Source organism: Perna viridis, chromosome 4 (genome assembly GCF_037379345.1).
Source record: "Perna viridis isolate PV_CMFRI_1.1 ecotype Kerala chromosome 4, ASM3737934v1, whole genome shotgun sequence".
In the NCBI taxonomy this organism is placed as follows: domain Eukaryota; kingdom Metazoa; phylum Mollusca; class Bivalvia; order Mytilida; family Mytilidae; genus Perna; species Perna viridis.
Genome location: NC_142448.1, coordinates 29,156,702 through 29,170,176, shown reverse-complemented (window position 1 = coordinate 29,170,176; position 13,475 = coordinate 29,156,702). Strand labels below are relative to the sequence as shown.

At 31.4% G+C, this 13,475-nt stretch overlaps 1 protein-coding gene across 1 annotated transcript; it reads left to right on the top strand.

Moving 5' to 3' along the window:
• Nucleotides 1–198: 198 nt before the first annotated feature.
• LOC148619646 (26S proteasome non-ATPase regulatory subunit 12-like) lies at nt 199–12,515 on the top strand. The gene is made up of 11 exons (XM_088579802.1): nt 199–357; nt 3,570–3,629; nt 5,370–5,498; nt 6,034–6,141; nt 7,146–7,250; nt 8,034–8,183; nt 9,038–9,172; nt 10,500–10,612; nt 11,102–11,279; nt 11,746–11,823; nt 12,232–12,515. The coding sequence occupies exons 1-11, from the start codon at nt 250–252 to the stop codon at nt 12,439–12,441; spliced, it is 1,374 nt and encodes a 457-aa protein (XP_088435928.1). The 5' UTR covers nt 199–249; the 3' UTR covers nt 12,442–12,515.
• The last annotated feature ends 960 nt before the right edge of the window (nt 12,516–13,475 follow it).

Sequence of the window (13,475 nt, the reverse complement as noted above, 5' to 3'; positions counted from 1 at the left end):
ATATACACTTTGAAATACTATTTACTTGCAAATTAATGTCAGTTTGTTACAATTCAAAGTAGAGGAAAATAAAGTGGGATCGTCACTATTTCAGTGACAAATAAGATTTATGTGTCAGTATCCTATTTATTTATAAGGTTTATTTTTTCAGAGGGTACAACATGTCCGATTACGAGTCTTTGTATTATATTGAAAATCTCGTTGGTGTCGAGAAACGGTGAGAACTGAAATTGAAAGCACAAAATCATCATGGACACGATGGAAGACACCGGTAGCAGCGAGCAGCAAAAGAAGATGGAAGTTGATTATAGTGCCACTGTTGACGAGAAGATCCCGAAATGCGAAAAGTTGGCCAAGGTCTCTAGAATTGAAACCTATTGTTCACAGCCCATTGCTGACCATTGAATGCCAAAACCAACCTTGTTCTAATATTAGTAATAAAAAAAATGATAAACAACAATTAAAGTTCATCATCTTTCGACAGATATGGCCTCAATTTCACCCTGACTACGGACAAACCTACATATCTAGAAAAGTTATAAGGCATAGCATCCCCTAGATGTGGAATATGAGGAAGAAGAAACCTTTTAACGCTCCCAAACTGCCATAGAAACATTTTTAAAAAAACATTGATGATTTGTCAGCTCTGTTTTGATATATTATTCTTAATATGGGGTAGGCATTACCTAAAGCAGTGAGCACCATGAGCTCTACCATACATGTACCATCTGTGCGAGATTTGTAAAAATAATAATGGACATTACGAAGAGGAGGGTTGACCCAGATGAAAATGTTTGCTTCACGAGTGCAATATTTTTATTTATATTTAACCAGCAAGCAAGATCAGTATTTCTATTTGAAAATCTGTCTTGTTAATTAATGGGGGAGTTTTTTTTTTTCAATAAATTAATAACTTGAACATTTTTTCCCCCAAAATTCCAACCCCTTACCCCACTTTCCTCTCAAAATGGTCAATAAATTTATAGCACTTTGCAATACTTTACATTTTTTATCCTTAAGGGCATCTCTAGCAACATCCATTTCAGTTTTGGCCTGTCAGATCAATCTGTACAGATACCGGAAATATTACAGTTCTCCATGGGTAGTGGGAATATTTTACACATATCATGTGATGTAAACAAAATTCAGATGACAGCTGCAAATTCCAAACAAGAAATTGAAGGAAATGATGAATTTTCTCTGAAATGACAGTCACTTTTTGTTACTTCCAGGACATTACTTTTTTTCGTTAGTATACTGGGGAACAGTAAGGGAAATTTAGAAAGTACATGTAATAACATTAGAGCTCACAATGCTTTGTGGCGCTCGCTATAACTTAATTTTTAAGAACCCAAGAATTATGGGTAATACTGATTTTTTATAAAAGTCGAGGCTGTTTTGGCTAACCTTATCTTGGAAAAACCTTTGATTCGATTTGTTTTTAATCATCGAAATTAGCAAATTTTTTTCCAAGACTGGTTTGGTTCTCAATTGCATTTACAAAGTATATGTAAATGAAGTTGCCTTGATGCTATTTTTAAGCTCCTGAAACTGAAGGTACAACCCAGATATTGATGCTTTTTCTGGCCATAAGTATACAGAATCCAGTTGTTGATACGTCCATTAATACTCTTTTTGGGAGTGTATAAGTTACATCAGTTTTTTGTGAAGTTATATCAAAAACTGACCTAACTTTACTCAGTCTGACTTCCATCCAGAAGATCATGTCATTTTTTTATCTGACGTTTATGCCTCGCCAACAAGCTAAATGAAAATAAATTTCACATGACGGCTGAATTATTTATATATTTTTGACGAACATGACTTTTGCTGTGTTTAATTTGATCAATTTTGCCCCAAAAAATAACACCAGAGATTCATTTGTTATGGTCCACGCTTTTACAGAGTTTAATCACCTATTGTATATAGGTGGCTAATGTCTTTATTGAACAACAATGTGATTAGAGTTTACCTTTAACACATAGGGAACATCCCAAAACATTACATGTGAATGTATTTCTGCTTAGTTAATTTTAGCAATCTCGGCCAAATTAATACAGAAAATATAAAATAGCAATAGCATGCTCAGTTTTTAGTATAATTTTACATAAAATAAATGTTACTTTCTTATATCTATTGGATACTGCATATATGCCTAAAAACTCTGCTGGATACACAGATATGTCTGTAGTCCGATGGAAATTTATGGTGAAATTGAGCCCATACATGTATTTGTCGAAAGGTATTGATGAACCTTAAATAAATCTCCTGAACAATTGAACTTTACAACACATTACTCATACATCAGGATTATACTCCATAGTGGTAAAATAATAACTTTAAGAAATGATATGTGGAAGGCACTGGCCTTAAGTGGGAGCAAAGCAAAACGAATTAATTTCCCTTTTCAAGAAGTAGACTTTGTACAATTGATCACTTTTACTGAGTTTGTTTAAGATACTTTCATCAGTTACAACTGGCCATGGACATTCCAGATATTTGTAAAATTATCAGTCAAACAGATTTGGGTGCAACATAGAAAGCAGGGTTTTATCATGTAATATTGTCAGTCAAACAGTTTCGAATTTGGCAAAGAATGCAAGGTTTTATCATGATCTCTTGAACTGGAAGTGGCTATTTTGAAAATGTCTGAGTAGTTCCTATCAATTCACACATACGACTTGGAAGCACTTCAATGGTTGTTATGTAGTGTTTGCTTCAAATGACAGAAGTTTCTCAGGTGGTTAATATGATGAACTTTAAGACTAATTTCTATTCACATAAAAGGTAGCATTGCATGCTTAATACTGAATTTGGAGAAATTTCATATGCTGGAAACCCCTTTTCTACTACATTTGTATCCTGCAGATTTTTTTTTTTTTTTTTTTTGTGCCTCATGGTATATCAGATTCTTAATTTTCATTTTACTATTTACTAACTTTTATACCATTTATTTCCCATTTGAAGCATACAAATTGAATGTCGCATCAAAAATACTTGTACATCAGTATTGTGCACCATATTGGTAGTACAAGGATAGTTACTGCAAGTTTACATACCAATATAACTTGTATACAAGAAGAACTCAAGACCAAAAAGGTCAAAATAGGAGGCCAAATCCAGTGCATTGAGCAATTCTGCAAGAAATGGACCTCAGTGTTTTATGGGGTTTGAATTTGTGGTACTGAAGTTTTGGGAAATAATCCATGTCATGATGATATAAATTTATTTTTTTAAATTCTAAACTGTTGTACATGTACATTTACTTGATTTAGGCGAAGTAAGAAAATTAGACTGTGGTCTGATAGTTGTCCTTCATGTAGGACTGTTTTTGGGTACATGTATGTGTAAATACATTTGAATGTCTTATCATCATTACATGCATTAACATCTTTTCAGGGTATAGATGAAAATATCTTCTAAGTACTGTGTTATTGATATGAGAGAAAATTAGAATTAAAATCAGGTAGTTTGTCATAAGATTTTTGTTGTCTATGTCTGCAAAAATAATTGACTCAAACTGCAAATTGTAAAACAGTGAATCACAATTTTGTAAATTTTTTTTTCAGCAAGGAAAACTCACAGAGGCACTTGACATTCTTCTTTCATTGGAAAAGCAAACAAGAACAGTAAGTGAATGCTGCATTTTAACTATAACATATCATAGTTTTGTCTGACAAACTTTTTCCAGTTATTTATTTACAAGTTTTTATAGATTTGTTTTATTTTTAACCAAACTAACACTCTCAGATAACATGAATGAACTAATTACCCCAATGTTGCTTACTTGGGTCATACTTGGTAACTAAAAAATGAAAAATTTGTCATAGTGTAAATGTATCTCCAAATTTCCAGTTTCAAACTAAACTATGTTTCTACTACAAACTGTTTCTACTATGAAAGAGTTTTACAAGGTTTTTTCCAGGATTTTGAAAGCTTTAGTCACTTTCGTTTGAGAAAATGAGTACATGTATATTTTTAAAAGTACGGTAGTATTTGCATCTGACAAAAGATATTTCAGAATCATCTGTTATTTACAGCGCTTTGTAAAGACATTAAATAAAACTTAAATGTACATGTACATTGCATATGAATAAAGCACAGAATTTTTTCCGCTGTGATGCAAGCATGTTTTCCAGAGAATCCAAATAGCATGCCTGAGATTAAATTAAAAAAGAAACTCCCCAGCTTTTAAGAATCATCAAAAATAGAAATCCCTTTACTCTCTTATACATTAATCAGGAATATACAAGTGTACATCCCTGGCATAGTTTTAAATGTACATGTATTTCATATAAAAAATGCTGTTTTCTACATTGCCACCCTTTGTAGAAACACAAAAATACATCTAGCACAGTGTAGATATAAACTGCCTTAACATGCACCAGTGCTACATTGGACAGATATAAATATTTTCAAATAGGTATTTGCCTACTTTTGCCTCATGAGATTTTTTTAGCACAATTTTCAACTGTGCTTTGGGAACCAGACAGAGTTAATGACAAATTTATGTCATTTTTTTTCAGTTATATTTAGTATTGGTCCCTCATGAATTCATTGATAGCATAAATGATATCTTCAAGATCCTAAATTTATATTGCTGACATGCAACTACAAATGTAGTGACACAGGGGTTGTGACAAAATTACTCACATTTGGTTTACACTCAAGTTTGATGCACAAAAATAAATGCTAAATTACTTTTTATGTCATTTTGAGACAAAGTTAATGAGAAGTAAAGGAATTTTCAAAGCAGCAATTGTTACTGGCATTTGAATGTTCATGCTTGAGTGGTCAGACATCAACATTTACTCCATGTGCGGTGCCTGATTAGTGTAATTGGTGAATTAGGTGATTGCTTACACAAAATTTTGACACCTGTTGAGAGTTGTAATTAGGTTGGGGTAATCAAATTGTCATTTTCGCTGTTAATGTTTTTTGTACTTTCAAAGATTTCAGGTGACAAAATGAGACTCAATTATTTTCGTCATTCTTAAAAGTCTTTCATCATTGGCGAAAATGACGAGTGCTAGAAAGATCACTGGTTTTATAATCATTTTTGATTGAACCTTGATTTATACTATATATTTTTGCCTCAAGCTAAGTTTGTTGGGAAATAACTTTCCTTAGACTTATATTGATGATAGGAGGATTAAACTACTGTAATGTTCTGATTTAAGATGAATGAACAGATACATCATGTACCATGGAACTATTTTAGAGTACTGTTAAAAAAAAAATATGTGTCTGGCTAAGAGATGGCAAAGTTAATACAAAAAACAAGGCTTTTATCAATAATACATGTATATCAAGAGTAGTTAAACTTTATGTGTAAATACTTGCACACTAATCTTTTTTTTTAAATTCAGGCTTCAGATACTCATTCAACAAGCAGGATACTGACAACTATTGTAAGACTTTGTTTTGAGACCAAGAATTGGGATGCATTGAATGAAAATATTGTTATCATAACAAAGAAAAGAGGACAAATCAAGCAGGTATACACTTTTTCTGTGAAGTTAATGTCATTGATTCTACAATTACAAACACATTTACATGTTTCTTTTACATAGACCATGGTATAAAATAGGTCAACTCTGTTGCAATTCATACAAGTGAAAGAATAGAGCATTATTATTTAATATGCCTTTGTACATATGACTATAATCTTTTGATGTTATCATGATGATTAAATCTCTAATTTAAGATTCTGTCTGTTTGTCAGCAACACTTTGTTTATGCTCTTCCTCTAAAAATTCTTTGAAATTACTACATACTTGATAGTAAGTATTACAATGAAGTGTAAATGTGCATATTTATTTCACACCCATTTTATTGATCAATTTTATTTGTTAGGAGTTATGAGGCTTTTACAGTTTTCAAGTATTAAACATTTCACCCAGAGGCCAGTAACATATGGCTGCATTTGGCAATTATGTCTTATTACTTTTTCTTTTTCCAGTGTGAATTTTATTTTATGTATATGTGTATAATTATGTGCATCTTCAATCAAATTTTCATTTTTTGCTTTAGTCTGTGACAAAAATGATCCAGGAAGCCTGCACATATGTAGAGAAGACACCAAACCTCGATACCAAACTGAAGTTGATTGACACACTGAGAACTGTTACTGAAGGCAAGGTAAAGTCAGCCACAGAACTGTGTAATTTCTGAAAAAAAATAAACATATGCATGCTATTTCACAATTCTTTAAAGAACTACATGTATTGTTCTTTGGGTACCAATTTTCATGGTAAAAAAAATCATTTTGATTCTCAGTGAAATTTAAAATTCCTGTGACAATATGATAGAACTGGAAATTGAAAACTTAACCAATGAATGAGAATTTTGCAAACCACAAAAATCAATACCTCCACATTTTAAAAGGATTCTGTAAGTATTGTCTTGCTTTCTTCATAGTGAGTAACATAGTTAACTTCGGGAAATAAAGTTGGTCTTCCTTTGGTTGAAACGCCATTTGGAATATCTCAGATACTGGACAACTAACAAGGACATACATGTATAAACATATTCATTTTATAGGTATTTAAATTTGTTAAATAGAAAATTAAAAATCTCCTTCTCAATCATCCAGTTAATTAAACACCAAAGGGAGTTCATCATATCAAGAGAAAACCCAACATTATCCTCTCAACAGCATCATTGTATTGGCTATAATATTTTGTGGTTAAATGACTGTACTTTTCTTCCATTGGTGACAGTTTCATTGTTAGTCAAAGTTTTGTTGGTTTGTGGAATTTTGAGCTGATGGATTTCCTTAGAGCATCTTCAGATTTCAATAGACATTTGGATTACTCATTTTACCAGACCATGTAATCTATGTAAATTGTTTCTCTTTTAGAAAGTTCTACCTAATATGTATAGTTTTAAAGCTTGTTTTTGCATATATGATGTTCACAGTTTATTGTTATGCATCTTTATGTAATTTTTGTTTGCAGTTATTTTAAAGTAAACAGAAATATACATTACACAAATATTCACAAATGAGGTAATGTACATCTATTATGATAAAGAAATTGACAGTACTTGCATTTATTTAGACATACTTCATCCAGATCATAAGTTGTCATTACTTCTAGTTTATTACATTAAAAGAGATTTAATTTTTTTTTTATATTTAATAGATATATGTTGAAATAGAAAGGGCCAGATTGACTAGAACACTGGCTAAAATTAAAGAGGATGGTGGAAAAGTCACAGAAGCTGCCAATATACTGCAGGAACTGCAGGTAAAATAAATGCTTAATAGTGAATATTATGATTAAGTAACAGATTGTTACTGACCTTCTTTTGCAAAAAAGCAGGAAAACATCTGCAATCCAATAACAGTCTTATAAGTTTCTTTTATAGATCTTTTATGAGTGAAATGGTAAATGATTAATATATGCACAACAAACTATACTCTGGGTCACCTGCAACAGGCAACATCAAATTTTGAAATTTCTAAAAAATGACTGACCTTATGCAAATAAATTCCATAATCCCGAACTCAGGGCATTTTGCCAAGATTGACAACCTCAATACCATGACCGAAGATCGGCGATTAAAAAATATACAGCGTTTGTTATGTTGCTCTGCCATGTTTACAGGATGTAAACAAAACCAAAGTCTGTTGAATAATTACAATATGGAATGGTTGATTGTTTATTTACATTTATGTTGCCTTTTCATCGAAAGCATTTATTCATACTGTCTTTTAAGTATATGATGTACCATTTACATCTATACTGTAATTCAAAAAAAGATTTTTTTATTAAAAATACATGTACATACCAAATGTATATAATGGGGACAATCAACTTAAAGTTTTACATATTAAAACATCATTTACACAAGCTTTGCCCTCGCTTCTCTGCCCGATATTTTACAGAAAGTGAAACAAATTCACATAATTATCAAATTTTATGGATGCCTCATGAAACAACAACTGCCTTTATAATAAACAAGTTGAAGATGCTCTTTAATAATGTCTGTTAGATTATGCCCCATCCTGAAGTATTGACTATTTTCAGGTGGAGACTTTTGGTTCTATGGAAAAGAAGGAAAAAGTAGAATTTATTTTAGAACAAATGAGACTTTGCTTGGCCAAGAAAGATTACATCAGAACCCAGATCATCAGTAAAAAGATCAATACAAAATACTTTGAAGATGTGGGCACAACTGTAAGTTTAGGCAAACAATGGATGTATTGTTTTATTTGATAATACACTGAAGAACATATGGGGTTTTATAACAAATGAATCTTGAAAATTACTTTTCCTGTCATTAACATCTGTTTCCTCTACTTAACAAATCTTTTCTGAATATTAGCAAAAAAGCATTGACGTGTGAACAATGGGACAATTAAACTTTGTTGAAATCCAAGTACATGACGTGAATGTGAAAACAGGAAACTACTACAATTTATATACACAATTGGATTACATATAAAAACAGAAGATAAGGAAAACAAGACATAACACAAAAAACTTGAACATTATGAATAACTTTGCTTCGTGAAATACCACCAACTCCAGGTGAATGGAAATGAGAATCTTAAGTGTCAGTCTCTGTAAGAATCAGGCAGTGTGTGAAACATGATATTAAAAACCATTTTGAAAGTTTAATTTGACTATTTTCACCATCAAAATCCAGTAAAAAAGACAAGAAGTTCCATGTCAATTTGGTTAATTGAGTTATATTGATATGAACATTTCAAGAGCAGATAACTCAGTCAAAAAAACCTAATTTTTCTAATATTCTATTAAATAATATTTTCTGACTAAATTCATTGATGCAGAAATCAAATGATAGTATTGGCAAAAAGCAATAGCATCCTTGAGTGAAATTACATTTTTGACATGCATGTTTCTTATTTTTACATTTTTCCTGATTCTTACTAATACTTACACTTAAAAACTAAGTATTTAAGAATTAAAGCCAATTAAAATTTTGAGAATTCTCAAAACCTTTTTTGTCTTAGTTAAGGATGTTTTATTATCCATTTTTTTTATGAATATTTTTGTCTATATGATAGGAACTGAAGTTAAAGTACTACCAGTTGATGATAGAGTTAGATGAACATGAAGGATCCTATCTAAAGATCTGTAAACATTATAATGCTGTCTACCAGACACCAGAAATTAAAGATGACAAAGATAAAATGAAAGAGGTTTGTTCATTCATAGGGATATGTGGAAAATAATTCTCCCATTCTCAGAAAGGGATTAAATATGCATATGACTTTCTACAATACCTTTTCTGTTATTTGTATTTTCTGAGTTTTTAACAAGTTCTTCCACTAATTCTTGATGTATAATTTTTCTCCTTACCTTTTTAAGATTTTGATGACTGCAGTTAGGCTTTCAAGTGACTTTTTGTAAAATATAAGGGCTATTTTTAGGGCCAAATTCTTAAAAAATAAGGGCTAAATTTAGGATTTTTTAGGGCTTTTAACACAAAATAAGGGTTGACATTTTTTCTTTTTCAATTATAATACTAGAAGAAAAACAAGTTACTTACCACTGGCTAAAGACTATATAAAAGCTATTTATCAACCCAGAAGATCATGTCAGTGGCCATCAACACTTGTATTCAGCATTCCAGTTCGACCATTAGAAGTTGAACTAGTATGGGTCCAAAGAATGCTGTGAACTGCTAATGACCACCAAAATGTCTTCTGAAGTGTTTACTTGATCATAATATTCATTTTCTGAAAGTATACTAAGCTAGATTCCATTAATACAAACGATATAAAGGGAAATTACTATTTAAAAATTTAAAAATTCGAAAAATAAGGAATTTCTCAACAAAAATATGGCTTTTTTAGGATTCTTCTGCTTTTATTACGAAAATAAGGGCCCGCTTGAAAGCCTGTGCAGTGGAAACGTAATTTATTGATTTCTCGTTTTTGTAGAATCTTGCTCTTCCTACTTTGTTATGATGCAAGAAATATCTTTCTTAATTCACCAAATCAGAAATGCACATATTTCTTTCTGTGATAAAACAATAAGAAATCCTCTTTCTATCATATAGCTATGCAGAATTAAAAATACTAAGAAACAGTACAATTTTTATCAACAGGAAGAAATTCAACACAGTATATGATAAATCTATTTATCACAATTTTATATAAAATCTCTTTGATTTTGCTATACAATAATTTTCAATCTCATGCCAGTGGAGTTAGAATGAAAATTATCGTATAGCTGCACAACATACATGATGTCACGTAGTACTCCGCCAAAAAATAGTCCCTCTAGGAAACTTTGCAGCACTTATAAAATTTACATATTTAGGTTAGGCAAACTGAAAATAAAAGAAAACTAATACCTTACACTTCAGCAAAACAGCAACAAACAGATTATTTAATATTTTTTAACTTGCTTGAATTTCTCATTCTCGTCTAATTGAAAAAAAGATTAAATAATCTAATAGTAAAACATGGTAGTACAGAAAATCTCATCCATTTTACAAACGATATTTTGGTTTTGTTACAGGCTCTGAGATATGTGGTATTGTATGCTATACTGGCTCCATTTGATAATGAACAATCAGATCTGATACACAGAGTCAAGGAAGATAAAAATCTAGAGGAGATACCAAGATACAAGTAAGTTCCTTGTTTATTTATTCCAGTGGTCAAGTAACATTGAGTAGTCAGTACAATTTGTATTTGAATATTCCTTGGTTTAAACATTTCCAAGCTATTCTTCTCATACTTCTGTTTCCATAATATCATTTACGATTTTCTAATACAAAAAGAGAATAGTCTTCATTTGCAATCAGTGTTTGAACTATTTATGTTGAATTTATTTAATCTATGGAATCCTTACAAGCATCCTGAACAAACTGAAAGTCTCCTAACATATGTCCTGAAATTTTTCTTTTACCAAATTGTGTTATTTTTCTATATTCAAGACCATGTCTTCCATTAGTCGGACAAGATGTGACATGAACTGACACATTTCAGAATGTACTTCATTACCTTAACTACTTTAACTACAAGCAAAATGGACATATTGCACATGCAGTCAATTAGGAAAGGACATATGCTTAAAGTGTACTTTGTCATTTCAAAAATATTATCATTTTTTTTCAGGGAATTGTTGAAAAGTTTTACAACTACAGAGATCATAAACTGGAAGCAGCTTTGCTCTACATATGAGCAGGAGTTGAAGATGGGATCTGCTTCAAGTCCAGCAACCCATGTCTTCAATACAAAACTTGAAGGTGGTGCTAAAAGATGGACAGATTTTAAAAACAGAGTAGTTGAACATGTAAGTTACAACTGGTCTATACTGTACATGATTTATTAGTTTTTATTCTTGTAATGTGACTCAAAGTTTATTCAATTTTGTTCTAAAGATTAAAAAGGTTCTAGGTCATCTACTGATTGTGGTTTTAATACCCAGTTTTTGTTTTTCCAAGTAATGTTGGCTGATGGGTACTGAAACTAATTCAGGGTTCAGCACTAACAGTGGTCTAGTAGTCCTGTGCCTACCTTATATGAGGGAGGACAACCTTGAAATTTAAATTGGTAGTCCATTGGGCACCCTAAATTAATTCTCCAAGTTTTATTAGCCCTAAGGAAAGGACCGCAAAACAATTTTGAAGACCTTTTAATTTATTTAGCAAATAGTCCTGAGGGCTACCTAGCAAGAAAAGTTCCAAATTTTTGTTTTAGCAAACCGCTCAATTTGCTATGCAGACATGTAACAATTTTTTTTTTTTTTTTTTTTTCAGAATATAAGAGTAATGGCCAAATATTACACCAGAGTAAGGACCAAGAGAATGTCAGAATTATTAGAACTGGCTGAAGGGGTTAGTATTCTGTTGCTATATATATGTATATTATACCCCCATTTAACCAGTGGGTGATATATTAAAATCACCTTGTCCGTCCGTGTATATTTGTAGCTATTATCTCAGTTCCCAACGAATGGATCAATTGAAATCAAATTTGTTGTTTTACTTTATTTGGATGGGGTCTGTATTGCAATCAACTTGTCCATCTGTTACAACTTTCTGTAACAGATTTCTCAGCTTCTTTTGAGGGTAAACTTACATATTTGGTATATTGCTTTTGCATGATGGCTTGTATCATGCCTCTACTTTCCAGGTTTATCGCTTATCTACTACCTGTTTACCATAGATGGTTGAGTGGAGGTATTCTTACAAGCATAGTGTTAATGTATTCAATATAACAGTTTGTTGATTATTTTTTTCTAGGAGACAGAAGAATTCCTATCAAACCTTGTGGTCAGTAAAACAGTCCAAGCAAAGATCGACAGACTGGATGGCATTATCAACTTTCAGCAACAGAAAGATCCAAATGATATTCTAAATGACTGGTCCCACAATATAAACTCTCTAATGCAGCTTGTGAATAAGACAAATCACTTGATAACAAAGGAGGAGATGGTTCATAAACTTCATTGATTATTGTTTTCATATTTATATTTGTTTTGTATGCCATTAGAATGTAAATGTCATTAAATTCTTTAAATTACCAACTTTGAGTATAGTTTTAAAAATCACTGTAAAATACTCCCCCCCCCCTTTCCACCCCACACACACACACACACACACAAGTGGTGCGGGTATGAAAAAAAACTAAGATTACTACTCCTGCTGCAGGGAAAAACTGTGTTTTATTATCCTGGTAAAACAGTATGTATGTTAACACTTCTTCAAAACAGGGGTACAGTAGGAATGTTAAAGCTGCATTAGCTGCCAATTTTGTTCAGTTTTGATTCTACTGAATTTTGCTGATTTAATGAAATAAGTTTGTAGTAATGCAATTGAAGCAATTAATGTTGATAATACCTACAGATATTTGTGAAAACAACTTTTTTTTAATCAGAGAAGATCGATAGGTATGATCTAATTATTTTTCGCCATTACTTCCGAAGATTGCCAATAGGACATTCACCTGGGTTAAAAATACTTTAACCTTGGTAAAAAAAAAATAACAATAATGGATACGCAGGTAAGCATGTGTCTTGTTTTCATTTCATTTAATCTATTTCTTGATTAGTTTTCAAATAAATATTGATCATATTTGAGCTGCATTATATCACAATACGTAAATTTCAAAATGATCCTTGCATTATATTCAAACTTTTTTCTTTCAAGGCTCAAGTCTGTCGGTCTTACTTGTCATTGAATAACCACTTTCACTTTGCAATCAGGTTTGTTATTAAAGAAGCGATCCTTACAGCACATGTGCAGATAAAGTTCACCAGAAGTCACATGCATACGAACTTGTCTAGGTCGATTTTTTGTCTTGCAAGACAATAAATATATAGACACCTATTTCATATATTTAAAGCATTTTATATGTGGATATCAAATGAATTGTACAAGAAAAGTAAAGTACAATTTAGTAGAAATAATTCAAAGTTAAGGCATATTTCAACAGAAACCAACAATTATGAAAATTACAGCTAATGCAGCTTTAGCACTTCTTCAAA

Excerpts from the sequence above, each read along its gene's own strand:
- LOC148619646 (XM_088579802.1), top strand. The coding sequence starts at position 250 with ATGGACACGATGGAAGACACCGGTAGCAGCGAGCAGCAAAAGAAGATG. Across the intron at positions 5,499-6,033 it reads AAAGAGGACAAATCAAGCAG|TCTGTGACAAAAATGATCCA; the intron begins GTATACACTTTT and ends TTTTTGCTTTAG. Across the intron at positions 8,184-9,037 it reads TTGAAGATGTGGGCACAACT|GAACTGAAGTTAAAGTACTA; the intron begins GTAAGTTTAGGC and ends TCTATATGATAG.